Raw genomic sequence first — 17,763 nt, forward strand, 5'->3', positions numbered from 1 at the left:
GCCGCGTTCTCAACCGATCAGCAGCACAGCGGCGCTCTCATCCAATCAGAAGCACAGCCGCGCTCTCAACCGATCAGCAGCACGGCCGCGCTCTCAACCAATCAGCAGCACAGCCGCGCTCTCAACCAATCAGCGGCACGGCCACGCTCTCAACCAATCAGCGGCACAGCCGCGCTCTCAACCGATCAGCAGCACAGCCACGCTCTCAACCAATCAGCAGCACAGCCACGCTCTCAACCAATCAGCGGCACAGCCGCGCTCTCATCCAATCAGCAGCACAGCCGCGCTCTCATCCAATCAGCAGCACAGCCGCGCTCTCATCCAATCAGAAGCACAGCCGCACTCTCAACCGATCAGCAGCATGGCCTCACTCTCAACCAATCAGCAGCACGGCCGCGCTCTCATCCAATCAGCAGCACGGCCGCGCTCTCAACCAATCAGCAGCATGGCCGCGCTCTCAACCAATCAGCAGCACGGCCGCGCTCTCAGCCAATCAGCTGCACAGCCGCGCTCTCAACCAATCAGCAGCACAGCCGCGCTCTCAACCAATCAGCAGCACGGCCGCGCTCTCATCCAATCAGCAGCACGGCCGCGCTCTCAACCAATCAGCAGCACGGCCGCGCTCTCAACCAATCAGCAGCACGGCCGCGCTCTCAGCCAATCAGCTGCACAGCCGCGCTCTCAACCAATCAGCAGCACAGCCGCGCTCTCAACCAATCAGCGGCACAGCCGCGCTCTCAACGAAGCAGCAGCACGGCTGCGCTCTCAACTGATCAGCAGCACTGCCGCGCTCTCAACCGATCAGCAGCACGGCCGCGCTCTCAACCGATCAGCAGCACGGCCGCGCTCTTAGCCAATCAGCGGCACGGCCACGCTCTCATCCAATCAGCAGCACAGCCGCGCTCTCATCCAATCAGCAGCACAGCCGCGCTCTCAACCAATCAGCAGCACAGCCGCGCTCTCAACCAATCGGCGGCACAGCCGCGCTCTCATCCAATCAGCAGCACAGCCGCGCTCTCAACCGATCAGCAGCACAGCCGCGCTCTCATCCAATCAGAAGCACAGCCGCGCTCTCAACCAATCAGCGGCACAGCCGCACTCTCAACCGATCAGCAGCACGGCCGCGCTCTTAGCCAATCAGTGGCACGGCCACGCTCTCAACCAATCAGCAGCACGGCCGCGCTCCAAGGCAATCAGCGGCATGGCCTCAGCCAATGATGTTACCCCGCAGCCTTGTGCTGCATATGAACTAAAGAACCCGTCCTCTTGGTATTTGCTTAAAGTTAAACTTTCGAACAAAACGTTGTAAGCTGTGAGTAAATCAAATGCTTTGTACAAGGAAAGACCTTTGAATACAAAATGAAAATGTACTCAATTTGAATCACGTCAACAGGTGCATCACTTCCTGAGTTCCCAGCGACATTTTATTTGCCAAAAAGCATTTGCACCAATTCCAAACAAACAAAGCCCGAAAATGTGTGTCTTCCATGATGAGTGATGATGTTTTCAAAATATCAAAGTGAAAGGGAACAAAATGCGAAATGACACGAGTCCACACAAAGAACCTGCCCATCCTTGTTGTGCATCCAGAGAGAAACTAAAGCACCTGCAGAACATTCCAGAAAAACAAATAAACCTCCAGTAATGTGGGAAAAGGAATGCAAAACGTCTTAATGTTTCAGGTTCTCATAACAAAACGTCTTAATGTTTCAGGTTCTCATAACAAAACGTCTTAATGTTTCAGGTTCTCATAACAAAACGTCTTAATGTTTCAGGTTCTCATAACAAAACGTCTTAATGTTTCAGGTTCTCATAACAAAACGTCTTAATGTTTCAGGTTCTCATAACAAAACGTCTTAATGTTTCAGGTTCTCATAACAAAACGTCTTAATGTTTCAGGTTCTCATAACAAAACGTCTTAATGTTTCAGGTTCTCATAACAAAACGTCTTAATGTTTCAGGTTCTCATAACAAAACGTCTTAATGTTTCAGGTTCTCATAACAAAACGTCTTAATGTTTCAGGTTCTCATAACAAAACGTCTTAATGTTTCAGGTTCTCATAACAAAACATCTTAATGTTTCAGGTTCTCATAACAAAACGTCTTAATGTTTCAGGTTCTCATAACAAAACGTGTTAATGTTTCAGGTTCTCATAACAAAACATCTTAATGTTTCAGGTTCTCATAACAAAACGTCTTAATGTTTCAGGTTCTCATAACAAAACGTGTTAATGTTTCAGGTTCTCATAACAAAACATCTTAATGTTTCAGGTTCTCATAACAAAACGTCTTAATGTTTCAGGTTCTCATAACAAAACGTCTTAATGTTTCAGGTTCTCATAACAAAACATCTTAATGTTTCAGGTTCTCATAACAAAACGTGTTAATGTTTCAGGTTCTCATAACAAAACGTCTTAATGTTTCAGGTTCTCATAACAAAACGTCTTAATGTTTCAGGTTCTCATAACAAAACGTCTTAATGTTTCAGGTTCTCATAACAAAACATCTTAATGTTTCAGGTTCTCATAACAAAACGTCTTAATGTTTCAGGTTCTCATAACAAAACGTCTTAATGTTTCAGGTTCTCATAACAAAACGTCTTAATGTTTCAGGTTCTCATAACAAAACGTCTTAATGTTTCAGGTTCTCATAACAAAACGTCTTAATGTTTCAGGTTCTCATAACAAAACGTCTTAATGTTTCAGGTTCTCATAACAAAACGTCTTAATGTTTCAGGTTCTCATAACAAAACATCTTAATGTTTCAGGTTCTCATAACAAAACGTCTTAATGTTTCAGGTTCTCATAACAAAACGTCTTAATGTTTCAGGTTCTCATAACAAAACGTCTTAATGTTTCAGGTTCTCATAACAAAACGTCTTAATGTTTCAGGTTCTCATAACAAAACGTCTTAATGTTTCAGGTTCTCATAACAAAACATCTTAATGTTTCAGGTTCTCATAACAAAACGTCTTAATGTTTCAGGTTCTCATAACAAAACGTCTTAATGTTTCAGGTTCTCATAACAAAACGTCTTAATGTTTCAGGTTCTCATAACAAAACGTCTTAATGTTTCAGGTTCTCATAACAAAACGTCTTAATGTTTCAGGTTCTCATAACAAAACGTCTTAATGTTTCAGGTTCTCATAACAAAACGTCTTAATGTTTCAGGTTCTCATAACAAAACGTCTTAATGTTTCAGGTTCTCATAACAAAACGTCTTAATGTTTCAGGTTCTCATAACAAAACGTCTTAATGTTTCAGGTTCTCAGAACAAAACGTCTTAATGTTTCAGGTTCTCATAACAAAACGTCTTAATGTTTCAGGTTCTCATAACAAAACGTCTTAATGTTTCAGGTTCTCATAACAAAACGTCTTAATGTTTCAGGTTCTCATAACAAAACGTCTTAATGTTTCAGGTTCTCATAACAAAACGTCTTAATGTTTCAGGTTCTCATAACAAAACGTCTTAATGTTTCAGGTTCTCATAACAAAACGTCTTAATGTTTCAGGTTCTCATAACAAAACGTCTTAATGTTTCAGGTTCTCATAACAAAACGTCTTAATGTTTCAGGTTCTCATAACAAAACGTCTTAATGTTTCAGGTTCTCATAACAAAACGTCTTAATGTTTCAGGTTCTCATAACAAAACATCTTAATGTTTCAGGTTCTCATAACAAAACGTCTTAATGTTTCAGGTTCTCATAACAAAACGTCTTAATGTTTCAGGTTCTCATAACAAAACGTCTTAATGTTTCAGGTTCTCATAACAAAACGTCTTAATGTTTCAGGTTCTCATAACAAAACATCTTAATGTTTCAGGTTCTCATAACAAAACGTCTTAATGTTTCAGGTTCTCATAACAAAACGTCTTAATGTTTCAGGTTCTCATAACAAAACGTCTTAATGTTTCAGGTTCTCATAACAAAACGTCTTAATGTTTCAGGTTCTCATAACAAAACGTCTTAATGTTTCAGGTTCTCATAACAAAACGTCTTAATGTTTCAGGTTCTCATAACAAAACACATTACATTATCAAGAACCCTTCAACATGACACACCCAACGTTTTTTGGAGTCTTGAGGACGATTCGCTACACATTGTTCAATGCCATTGATACATTATCAAGAACCCTTCAACATGACACACCCAACATTTTGTGGAGTCTTGAGGACGATTCGCTACACATTGTTCAATCCCATTGATACATTATCAAGAACCCTTCAACATGACACACCCAACATTTTGTGGAGTCTTGAGGACGATTCGCTACACATTGTTCAATCCCATTCATGCATTATCAAGAACCCTTCAACATGACACACCCAACATTTTGTGGAGTCTTGAGGACGATTCGCTACACATTGTCCAATCCCATTCATGCATTATCAAGAACCCTTCAACATGACACACCCAACGTTTTGTGGAGTCTTGAGGACGATTCGCTACACATTGTTCAATCCCATTCATGCATTATCAAGAACCCTTCAACATGACACACCCAACGTTTTGTGGAGCCTTGAGGACGATTCGCTACACATTGTTCAATCCCATTCATGCATTATCAAGAACCCTTCAACATGACACACCCAACGTTTTGTGGAGTCTTGAGGACGATTCGCTACACATTGTTCAATGCCATTGATACATTATCAAGAACCCTTCAACATGACACACCCAACATTTTGTGGAGCCTTGAGGACGATTCGCGACACATTGTTCAATCCCATTCATGCATTATCAAGAACCCTTCAACATGACACACCCAACGTTTTGTGGAGCCTTGAGGACGATTCGCTACACATTGTTCAATCCCATTCATGCATTATCAAGAACCCTTCAACATGACACACCCAACGTTTTGTGGAGCCTTGAGGACGATTCGCTACACATTGTTCAATCCCATTCATGCATTATCAAGAACCCTTCAACATGACACACCCAACATTTTGTGGAGCCTTGAGGACGATTCGCTACACATTGTTCAATCCCATTCATGCATTATCAAGAACCCTTCAACATGACACACCCAACGTTTTGTGGAGCCTTGAGGACGATTCGCTACACATTGTTCAATCCCATTCATGCATTATCAAGAACCCTTCAACATGACACACCCAACGTTTTGTGGAGCCTTGAGGACGATTCGCTACACATTGTTCAATCCCATTCATGCATTATCAAGAACCCTTCAACATGACACACCCAACATTTTGTGGAGCCTTGAGGACGATTCGCTACACATTGTTCAATCCCATTCATGCATTATCAAGAACCCTTCAACATGACACACCCAACGTTTTGTGGAGCCTTGAGGACGATTCGCTACACATTGTTCAATCCCATTCATGCATTATCAAGAACCCTTCAACATGACACACCCAACGTTTTGTGGAGCCTTGAGGACGATTCGCTACACATTGTTCAATCCCATTCATGCATTATCAAGAACCCTTCAACATGACACACCCAACGTTTTGTGGAGCCTTGAGGACGATTCGCTACACATTGTTCAATCCCATTCATGCATTATCAAGAACCCTTCAACATGACACACCCAACGTTTTGTGGAGCCTTGAGGACGATTCGCTACACATTGTTCAATCCCATTCATGCATTATCAAGAACCCTTCAACATGACACACCCAACGTTTTGTGGAGTCTTGAGGACGATTCGCTACACATTGTTGAATCCCATTCATACATATACATTTTAACCCTCGCACACCATGCTGACGCCAAGAATCACTTCATCCCGAGGAACGTGGGTTAAAAATGAACCACTAGGTGCTCCCATATCTCACCATTTAAGCATCTGCTCCTGAAGATGTTCCGCACACCTGGTTCTCTGAGCACTCGGCCTCGTGCTGGATGAGAGACCATTCTTGCACACGAGCTTCCGCCATGCGAGCCTAAGCACAGGATATTTAGCATTTTGGTAAAAAATATATATATATTCCCACCCTCTCCCCACCGCTCCCAGGAAAGCCCTCTTTTCATGAAGTTTACCATGATGGTAAAATGCGAAGCCAATGTAAATGCGACGAGAGATGGTACATGGAACATTGAAACAAGTGTGTGAGCTACTGAGTGAGTCAAGATAAAACATCCATACATTGTGCGTGAGCTACTGGGTGAGTCAAGATAAAACATCCATACGTTGTGCGTGAGCTGCTGAGTGAGTCAAGATAAAAACATCCATACATTGTGCGTGAGCTGCTGAGTGAGTCAAGATAAAACATCCATAGATTGTGCGTGAGCTGCTGAGTGAGTCAAGATAAAAACATCCATACATTGTGCGTGAGCTACTGAGTGAGTCAAGATAAAACATCCATACATTGTGCGTGAGCTACTGAGTGAGTCAAGATAAAACATCCATACATTGTGCGTGAGCTACTGAGTGAGTCAAGATAAAACATCCATACATTGTGCGTGAGCTGCTGAGTGAGTCAAGATAAAACCATCCATACATTGTGCGTGAGCTACTGAGTGAGTCAAGATAAAACATCCATACATTGTGCGTGAGCTACTGAGTGAGTCAAGATAAAACATCCATACATTGTGCGTGAGCTACTGAGTGAGTCAAGATAAAACATCCATACATTGTGCCAATGTAAATGCGACGAGAGATGGTACAATGGAATATTGAAACAAGTGTGTGAGCTACTGAGTGTGAGTCAAGCTTGAAGGGAGATCAGGATTGTCTCAATGCAGATTGTGGTCAGAGACAATACAACGGAATTTGCACAATTTGAATATCAATTCATTCCATCTCTATAGGGTGAATATCAATTCATTCCATCTCTATAGGTTGAATATTAATTCATTCCATCTCTATAGGTTGAATATTAATTCATTCCATCTCTCTAGGTTGAATTTTAATTCATTCCATCTCTATTGGCTGAAATTAATTCATTCCATCTCTATAGGCTGAATATTAATTCATTCCATCTCTATAGGCTGAATATTATACTCTCTTGAAAATCCTCGCTATCTCTTTGCTGATGACTCTACTCCCTGTCGCTCCATTCTTCATCCCTCAGATCGGCAGTGTGCAGCCTCCTCACTCTCTGCAGACCTGGACAAAATCACAGACTGGGCAAACAAGTGGAACATGTCTTTCAATCCTGACAAATCTCACACTCTTACGATGTCTCTCCGAAAAGACCGACTGGACAACCCTCCCATCTACTTTCTGAACAATCCTCTCCAAGAAGTTCTGTCACTCAAGCTTTTGGGTCTCACCATCTGCCATGATCTTTCCTGGGAAAACCACATTTCAAATCTGGCCTCCAAAGCCAGTCGCCGACTGGGCATCCTCCGTCGTGCGAAGTCCTTCCTTGGCACACCTGAGCTCCTCACCACATACAAGGCTTTCATCCGCAGCTCAATGGAATACTGCTCTCCCCTCTGGGCTGGTGCTCCTGCCTCATACCTAGCTCGTCTTCACGCTGTTGAAACCAAAGCATTCAGAATCATTGGAATCTCCTGCGATGAAGCTAACTCCAAGGGCCTCTCACTCACTCACCGCAGGCAGGTTGGTGGTCTTTCCGTCTTCTACCGACTCCTCTCTGGCCTTGCCCCCCCCCCCCCCCCCCCAGCTCTCTCTGGGCTCTGTCCCGCAAATATTCCTACAGGTCGCACAAGATCTGCCTGCAACCCTCTTATGGTTAAACTGCCAAAATCAAGACTCTCTGCTCACCTTCACTCCTTCATTTCCTCTTTTCTCCCGCCTCTGGAACAAACTCCCTCACTCTCTTCAATCCCACTCCACCCTCCAGGTCTTTAAAACAGCTGTTCACCACCATCTCTTATCTTCCTCCATCCAAAACCTTGATCTTTTCTATCCCCGATAATTTCACCCCAATTCCACTTTTTTGAAATACCAACTTCTGTCCTGGAAGTCCTTGGTGTCCTTGTGTTTTATACTTCTCCCACCCCCCCCCACCCCCCCCTTCCCACGTATCCTCCCCCCAAGCCCTCTCCCTCCCACACATCTCCCTGCTTTTAAATGTTGTGTGCTCTCAAGTGTTTGTGTGCTTCCCCTTCTCTTGTCTTCCGCTCCCTCTTTTTATATATTTTGTTTGTCTGGTTGATTTGTTTGTGAAGTAAATGTCAGCTCTTTCACGAGCCTCGATTCAGTATACAAAGGAAAAAAAAAAAAGAAAAAAAATTCATTCCATCTCTATAGGCTGAATATTAATTCATTCCATCTCTATAGGCTGAATATTAATTCATTCCATCTCTATAGGCTGAATATTAATTAATTCCAGCTCTTTACGTTGAATATAATTCAATCCATCTCTATGGGCTGAATAATTAATTCATTCCATCTCTATAGGTTGAATATTAATTCATTCCATCTATATAGGCTGAATATTAATTCAATGCTGGAAAATTAATACATTCCATCTCCATAGGCTGAATATTAATTCAATGCTGGAAAATTAATTCATTCCATCTCTATAGGCTAAATATTAATTCAATGCTGGAATATTGATTCATTCCATCTCTATAGGCTGAATATTAATTCAATGCTGGAAAATTAATACATTCCATCTCCATAGGCTGAATATTAATTCAATGCTGGAAAATTAATACATTCCATCTCCATAGGCTGAATATTAATTCAATGCTGGAAAATTAATTCATTCCATCTCTATAGGCTAAATATTAATTCAATGCTGGAATATTGATTCATTCCATCTCTATAGGCTGAATATTAATTCACACGTCAACGCCACCAATAATTACAAGTTTTAACATCAGTCTTTCCATTTGAACTCAATTAAAACATATTAAAAATAAAAATAAAAAAAATAAAAAAATAAATAAATATATATATATATATATGTGTGTGTGTTGTGTGTGTGTGTGTGTGTGTGTGTGTGTGTGTGTGTGTGTGTGTGTGTGTGTGTGTATTTAAAAGGTAAATGTGATTAATAAAGGTTAAAGGTTTTGCCCCCATAGTTAGTCCACATGCAACGTGTAGGCCACCTTAGAACGTTAGTTATTTCATAGTATATGTGAGATAAGGACATTTCCAATAGTGATACATGCGTTGTGTAAAAGAAATAAATAAGAGTAGGTCCCGTTCATTTTGCAGCCCACCCTCCAATCGACCTCATTGCGCACCATCCAGTCTGCGCCCCATTCCCCATTGCGCACCATCCAGTCTGGCCCTATTGCCCCTCGCATTAGGATGCTGAAACCAGCCAAATGCCACGAGGTAAGGCCTGAAAAGGGGGCGGAGCGCAAGGTCGGGGGTGTGGCCACGTCAAGGGCGGAGCCGGTAAGAGCCAACAAACCAACCAGAGCTCGGGCGACATGGCCTGATAGGGCGTGGTAAAGGCGTGGTTATATAAGCGCGCACACAAAGCCCTTCCAGAGGACTGATGAGCGAGGGGCTTTGTAAGAGGACTGGCCAGAAGGAGTATATGCGCTTTACCAAGAGGACTGGCCAGAAGGAGTATATGCGCTTTACTAAGAGGTCTGTCCAGGACTGTCACATTTGGCATTGGTGAAAGGACTCGCTGGGGGAACTTTGATTGTGCAAGGGCTCGAGGACTTCGTGTGGGAAAGCGCCATTGTTGAGGACTGGTTGGGAGAGGCGCCGTTATACTGACTAATTGCAAGGACTCATTCAGGATTTGGCTTTGGGCTTGCTGGGAGCGCATATAAAGCGCCGGTATTTATATTACGCACACGGCCGAGACCGCCAGTATAACCGCCCAGCCGGTTCGTTTATTACGTACGTGGCCGTGAGCCGCGAAGTAACCGCCAGCCCAGCTTACCGATCCCCCCATATAACTGTCCGAACCGCATCAACGACACGCGAGGACGCCGCCGTCTGCTCAACCCTTTTCGTCCTACAATCGTCTCCGCGGGGCGAGTCGGGGACCCGGAGAACGAGCTGTGGACATCATCCCTGGACCTTCAACCCCAACCTTCTACATCCCCGTGCGAGTGTGTGTGTGTGCGGGCCCGTTTGTCCTGGGATAAGTTAAGATTGTAATAAGGCTTCACTGTGTGTACTTGTCCTTCTCCCTGTGCAAATTATAATAAATCAATTGTTCTTCCTGTTTCTTCCTAATTCGACCGTATCGGTCTTTTCCTCCATTGGGTAAGCGTGGCACGATTCGGCACCGCTCAAATCGGGTTAGTTCCTGTTAACGGCCCAGATCACGGCTCGCTATCGCTCGGCGTTTCCACCTAAAAACCGTGGTTTGGGCGGGGTTATTTCCTTGCTTCCTGGGAGGCGCTGGTAATTAGGTAATATGAATAATTCGGCCTATCACCCTATTCAGCGCTGACCGGAAGGAAAGTCATAGCCCCGGATCGCGTTGGCTAGATAAAAGACAAGGGGATTAATCCCCCTTTGGTAAGGGGAAGGCCGACGTTGAGAGCCGCAACAATATATGTATATATGTGTGTGTGTGTGTGTGTGTGTGTGTGTGTGTGTGTAATGTGTATGTTTAAAAGGTAAATGTAAATGATGCACAATATCTGCCAGCAACCCTCTTATTATTATTATTATTATTATTATTATTTTTTTTTTTTGTATACAAGTTTGAGGCTCGTGAAAGAGCGAACATTAATCACACAGAAAGACAAACCGACACATAAAACATATAACATAGGGAGCGGTAGACAAGATGGGGAGAGAGGGGGAAGGACACAAACACAACATTTGAGAGCAGGGACCGAGAGACATGGAGACATCGAGAGATCTGAGAGAGGGCGAGGGCTTTGGGGGGGGGGGGGGCGTGGGAAGGGGGCAGTGGGAGAGGTATAAAACATATGGACCCTGCCAGGACTTCCAGGAAAGAAGTTGGAATTTCAAACAAGGTGGATCTGGGGTGAATTAGCGGGGGTAGAAAAGATCAAGGTTTTGGATGGGGGAAGATAAGAGATGGTGGTGAACAGCTGTTTTAAAGACCTGGAGGGAGGAGTGGGATTGAAGGGAGTGAGGTAGTTTGTTCTCTTATGGTGAAACTGCCAAAATCAAGACTCTCTGCTCACCTTCACTCTTTCATTCCTCTTTTCTCCCGCCTCTGGAACAAGCTCCCTTCAATCCCACTCCTCCCTCCAGGTCGTTAAAACAGCTGTTCACCACCATCTCGTCTTCCCCCATCCAAAACCTTGATCTTTGTACCCCCGTTAATATACCCCAAATTCACCCTTTTCAATGTCCAACTTCATTCCTGAAATTCCTAGTGGTGTTCATTTGTTTTATACCGTGTACCTATTCCCCCCTCCCCCACTCACCACTCACCCAGCCCTCTCCCTTCCACAGATCTCCCGATGCCTCTGTTCTGTACTGTTGTTGTACTTGTGTGCTTCCCTCTCTCTCCCCCTCTTGTCTCCCGCTCCCTTTATTATATGTTTTATGTGTCCGTTTGTGTTTTTTGTGTTTAATGTGTTAGCTCATACATGAGCCACGACTTTGTATACAAAAAAACAAAAAAAAAAGGAACATAAATGAATACTTTATCTTTACCAAGATTCTTCTAAACCATAGTCCGCTATAGTATGTATTATTCAAATTTTATATTCATTGTTGATGACTCGAGGAATTTAAATAATTAAATTAATTGAATGTTAAAAATCCAATGTCCCCACCAATCAAAAGATTTCTACAGAGTTTAATACCCGGAGGATTACACCTGGTACAGTAGAGATATACATCGAAGAAAACATCATACAGACACACCAAATATACCAGCATACACATTACACAGTATCAGTACCAGCATACAGTATCAACAGCCAAGCGAAATCCTAATCCTGAAGCTCACAACAGGTCCCTTTATACTGTTTGGGATCAAAAGAAATAAATTGGGAGGGGCAAAGATGGGATTGGTCGCATGAAGAGGAAAAGGGGAGGAGAGCAGTAGGATTGGTTGAGCCAAGTTTGGGTGGGAGGGAGAGAGCAGTGTGGATTGGTCGAGTGAGGTATGTGGGTGGGAGGGAGCAAAGATCGAGGGATGCAATGTGATTGGTTGAGTGAAGTATTGGGTGGGGAGATATCCCGTGGAGTGGGGAAGAGACTAGGTCTGCATATCGATTTTTGGTATATGTATCTGTTTTTGGTATCTGTTTGACATTGTCCACACCAGACTTTGCAGAGCCCTGAACTCTTTAATTGTTTCAAGACTTCAAGGACATAAGAAGGTCATTCACTTACTATCTCAATGTAAAGCCGTTCAAACTCTATTTGTACACCTTGTAAGAAATAAGTGGATATATCTTTTACTCATAAAATTTCTAAATATAAATTTAGAAATACCTGAATGAGTTTTGCAAGCACATGTCTGCAATTCATTAATCTTTTAACATTATTGTTCACAGGACCTGACCATTCTACTGGTTGATCAGTAAGGGTTATCATATTATATTGTAAATTGACACGATAGTAACTTGAGAACTTAATAAGTAGTGATAGAACTTTCAATCGACCAAGATTCATGTTAAAACTTCAAACAGGCATGTAATTAAATAAGAAGTCCTCATTTAATTTATGACTGCATTGACTCGATGGTATTCATAGAATACTTACCCTGCACAGTCAACTTGTTGTGAGCCAACTCTTCTGTTTTTAAACATTTTTTTTCATTGATCCAATATGGCTGCCAGACCACGTGAGCGATGATATCATAAATTTATATTCTCCAATACAATTGTTGCATAGATCACGCTCAATACATTTCAAACTGATCAGACTAAGCGTGGTCCCTGTCGAATTATGACGTCATAATTATGGCACCAATGACGTCATCGTTAACAACACCTATTCCCCATATGGAGTTATTTACAATGAGCCACGTTTCAATTTTTTCCATGCAGAGGTTTTGGAGATATAGAGGTGCAACATTTTTCGGTTTTTCCAAGATGGCGCATGTACCACATGACATATGACGTCATGATTATCATTAAAATACTCCACAGGAGAAGGCGCTCCGATGGTGAAAATTTCGTGCCCATCAGACCAACAGTTTGTGAGAATTTTTTTTTCACAATGATCAGATAAGTGTTGTACTTGTCAATTATGACGTCATAACGAAGGCACCGATGACATCATCATTAACATATCTTATTCCCCATGGGGGAGTACTTGACAATGAGCCATGTTTCAATTTTTTTCCATGGAGCGGTTTCGGAGATATAGAGGTGTAACGTTTTTCCAGGATGGCGTCCGTACCATGTGACCTATGACGTCATACTTATGAATAAAAAAAATTCTACAGGCGGAGGCACTTCTATGGTAAAATTTCATGTTAGGAGGACCAACGGTTGCTGAGAAAATGAATTTTTAAAATGCAGACGCACACGTACGGCACACGCATGCACCCGAATGCCTAACCCCGCTTTTCGCTTCGTGGGCGCAGGGTAATTACAGGTATTTATTTCCCAATTTGTCATATAAGAGTATATGAGAAACCATACACAATTTGTCATATAAGAGTATATGAGAAACCATACACAATTTGTCAAGACTTTAAAACTCGGTCATAAGACCAAGGACGCAAAATTGCAATTTTCCTCAGGGAAACCACAAGTCATTATCCACTCGGTCACCATGACAACCACATTCCTTTGCTTGACTCCAAACTCAACCTTTCTTCATCATATATATATATATATATATATACATATATATATATATATACATATACATATATATATGTATATACATATATATACAGACTTGGCATTTAATATGGAATTTTTTTTTTTTTCTTGACGGGTTTACTTTCTTAAATCAGTATATCAATCTGGTGAGTTTCTTTTACACTTTGATGATTTATTTGTTAAAAGAACCATGTCACTGATTGTCTGTCGCAGCAAGAAGTCAACAACAGGATTATATCACAGGTGGCGTGGCAAAATGTACAGACAGGTGCATTTGATGATTGGCTTCACAGTCGGGTATACAAGGGTTGTTGCTGTATTAGTGGAAAACAACTGCTGCACATCTCCAAAAGTTATTGCCGCTTCCTCTGGAGATGGTCCGTCAACTCGACAATGCTGTTTGTCATGGAGTGGTGGCCTTACGAAATTATGGCATGAAACAACGTGCTATTGCTCGGCAGTATGGCATCACTCAAGGTCAGGTGTCAAAGATCCTTAAACGAAATGCTCAGAGGGGTGTCCCTACTCCACTACCGAGGCCAGGACGTCCCCACAGAACCAAAAGGAGGGATGATCGCCATCTGCACCGGTTAGTCCGCAATGGCCATACCAAGTCAGCTAATTGGCTTAGGGCTGAGTGGCAGCAACTGACAAATGTGCCTGTATCCAGAAGGCTAGTCAACCAACGACTGGTTCAAGCAGGCTATCGTGCCAGGCATCCCCTGATAAAGCCATGCCTGACCAGACAACACCGCCAGCGCCGATTGCAGTGGGCCAGAGAGCACCGTCAATGGCAGCCAGGACACTGGAATCACGTGAACTTCAGTGATGAGTCTAGATTTCTGGTCTATCGTCAAGATGGCCGCGTCCGAGTGCGCAGACAAGTGCATAAAGCCCACAGCAAAGATTGTATAGTGTCAAGAGTCCAAGCTGGAGGTGGTGGGGTGACGGTTTGGGATGCTTTTCATGCAGGGGGCAAAACTGACCTGGTTGTTCTGAATGGAAACCTGAACCAGTTCAAGTACAGGGCCATTCTGGAAGAAACATTGCTTCCATTTGCTCGTGCAGCCTTTCGAGGAAACTTTGTCTTCCAAGATGGCAATGCACGGCCTCATCATGCTCGCATGATCCAACACCTTTTTGCTGACCGTGGTGAAGAGCATATGGAGTGGCCTGCCATGTCCCCGGATACGAATCCGATAGAGAACTTGTGGGCAGAATTAACGCGTCAAATCGACCACTTGGACAAGCAGCCGACCTCTGTGCGTGAATTGCAGTAGGCTATTGTCACTGCATGGCAAGCGATCCCTGTCCAAACCTTGGCAAATCTCGTGAACAGCATGCCTCAACGTGTACGTGCTCTCCTGAATGCTCGTGGGGGTTACACGAAGTACTGAACTGTAATTTTACTGTCCGTAATCCCAGTCGTAATTTAACTTTTGTTTTTGTTATAAAAAAAATTGGGCTAATGTGCAAAATAAAGAGATACTTCTGGAAAACGTACAGAAGTTTAACACAGTACTATCCATGAATTGAGTTCGATATCGGTTTACATCACTTTCAAGGATCAATTTATTTGTTTCGAAATGTCAAATGTGGTTTTTGTTTCTTTTAAAGATCACATTAACAAAATCTAGAATAATTTCAACATAATTCCAATGAACTTTTGGTTCTAAGACATCTTGAAAAGTAAGTTCACCCCCACAAAAAAAATATTCCATATTAAATGCCAAGTCTGTATATATATATATATATACGTATATATATATATATATATATATATATATATATATATATATATATATATATATATATATATATATATATATATACATATATATATATATATATATATATATACATATATATATATACATACATATATATACATATATATATATATACATATACATACATATATATATATACATATACATATATATATATACATATATATATATATATATATATATATACATATATACATGTATATATATATATATATATATATATATATATATATATATATATACATATATATATAATATATATATATATAAACGCGAGTTGCGTGTGTGTGTGTGTGTTTTTGTGTCCAGTTTGTGTGTGTCCACGTTTTATTCAGAGATGGCTGAATGGATCTTCATCAAATTTTCAGAGGTTCATCAGTGAGTGCCTGGGAGTGTTTTAGGCCAAAAAAAAAAAAAAAAAAAAGTTGGTTTTTTTTTTTTTTTTTTTTTTTTTTTTTTGTATACAAGATCGAGGCTCGTGAAAGAGCGAACATTAATCACACAGAAAGACAAACCGACACATAAAACATATAACATCGGGAGCGGTAGACAAGATGGGGAGAGAGGGGGAAGGACACAAACACAACATTTGAGAGCAGGGACCGAGAGACATGGAGACATCGAGAGATCTGAGAGAGGGCGAGGGCTTTGGGGGGGGGGGGGGCATGGGAAGGGGGCGGTGGGAGAGGTATAAAACATATGGACACTGCCAGGACTTCCAGGAAAGAAGTTGGAATTTCAAACAAGGTGGATCTGGGGTGAATTAGCGGGGGTAGAAAAGATCAAGGTTTTGGATGGGGGAAGATAAGAGATGGTGGTGAACAGCTGTTTTAGAGACCTGGAGGGAGGAGTGGGATTGAAGGGAGTGAGGGAGTTTGTTCCAGAGGCGGGAGAAAAGAGGAATGAAAGAGTGAAGGTGAGCAGAGAGCCGAGATTTCGGCAGTTTAACCATCAGAGGGTTGCTGGCAGATCTTGTGCGACCTGTAGGAATATTTGGGGGACAGAGCACAGAGAGAGCTGGGGGTGCAAGGCCGGAGAGGAGTCGGTAGAAGACAGAAAGACCACCTACCTGCCTGCGGTGAGTGAGTGAAAGGCCCTCAGAGATAGCTTCATCGCGGGAGATTCCAATAATTCTGAAAGCTTTGGTTTCAACAGCGTGAAGCCGAGCTAGGTGTGAGGCAGGAGCACCGGCCCATAGGGGAGAACAGTATTCCATTGAGCTGCGGATGAAAGCCTTGTATGTGGTGAGGAGCTCAGGTGTGCCGAGGAAGGACTTCGCACGACGGAGGATGCCCGGTCGGCGACTGGCTTTGGAGGCCAGCTTGGAAATGTGGTTTTCCCAAGAAAGATCATGGCAGATAGTGAGACCCAAAATCTTGAGCGACAGAACTTCTTGGAGAGGATTGTTGAGAAAGTAGATGGGAGGGTTGTCCAGTCGAACTTTTCGGAGAGACATAGTAAGAGTGTGAGATTTGTCAGGATTGAAAGACATGTTCCACTTGTTTGACCAGTCTGTGATTTTGTCCAGGTCTTCAGAGAGTGAGGAGGCAGCAGACTGCCGATCTGAGGGAAGAGGAATGGAGCGGCAGAGAGTGGAGTCATCAGCAAAGAGATAGAGAGGATTTTCGAGAGAGTCAGAGAGATCATTGATGAAGACCAGAAAAAGCACGGGGCCCGTTTGAAAAACAGTTTGAAAATAAAAAAGAAATAAATAATAATAATAATAATAATAATAATAACTAGCCGAAACCCGTGGAACATCCACGGAAGGGAGGATGTGGTGTATGGATAGAGTGTACCATTATGGATGGCATAGGGGATTTGCTTGTCCGAGTAAGAGTTAGGAAGAAAGATCATTTTTCACTTGTGCAAAAATGCTACTCACAATTACATCGCCTGTGCGTCGGCCTGTGATTGAGCCAGAGAGTTGGCCTGTGAGTCAACTTCCTTTCCAATGTCTGCAAGAATTGAAATACTGATTGTGAATGTGTAAAATTATATGAAAGAAGAACATGCATATCAATAGACGATGCCATCGAAAAGGAGAGCAGCTGTCAATAGAAAAGGATGTCTGACATCAATTTGACATTATTGCACAGGAAATGACAAACAAAGAAACAGTTCATTTCCATCGGGTAATATTACGATGAGAGATCAGCCGATACCTTTATTATGTCCATCAGCATCCATGGCACTTAGAAAAAAAACGCAGCATCAGCCAGCCGCAGCCAACTATCACGTACCGTCTCGAAGTCAATGCCATCCTTTTATCTCTTCGTATACAAGTACAACTCACTGATCGCAACGTCACTCCATTTAACTTTATTGAAATGACGATAAAGA

General features: G+C 42.4%; 1 protein-coding gene across 1 annotated transcript in view; it reads right to left on the reverse strand.

Moving 5' to 3' along the window:
- Nucleotides 1–1,406: 1,406 nt before the first annotated feature.
- LOC137428787 (protein Dr1-like) overlaps nucleotides 1,407–17,763 on the reverse strand; it is a 33,984-nt gene continuing 17,627 nt past the window's right edge. The window contains exons 3-4 of the mRNA XM_068118669.2: nucleotides 5,803–5,910; nucleotides 1,407–1,606 (exon numbers count right to left, since the gene is read on the reverse strand). Coding sequence (XP_067974770.2) covers nucleotides 1,515–1,606; nucleotides 5,803–5,910 — 200 coding nt within the window. The 3' untranslated portion in view covers nucleotides 1,407–1,514. The remainder of the gene's footprint in view (nucleotides 1,607–5,802; nucleotides 5,911–17,763) is intronic.

Source organism: Myxine glutinosa, chromosome 5 (assembly GCF_964187855.1).
Source record: "Myxine glutinosa chromosome 5, kmMyxGlut1.1, whole genome shotgun sequence".
NCBI lineage: Eukaryota > Metazoa > Chordata > Myxini > Myxiniformes > Myxinidae > Myxine > Myxine glutinosa.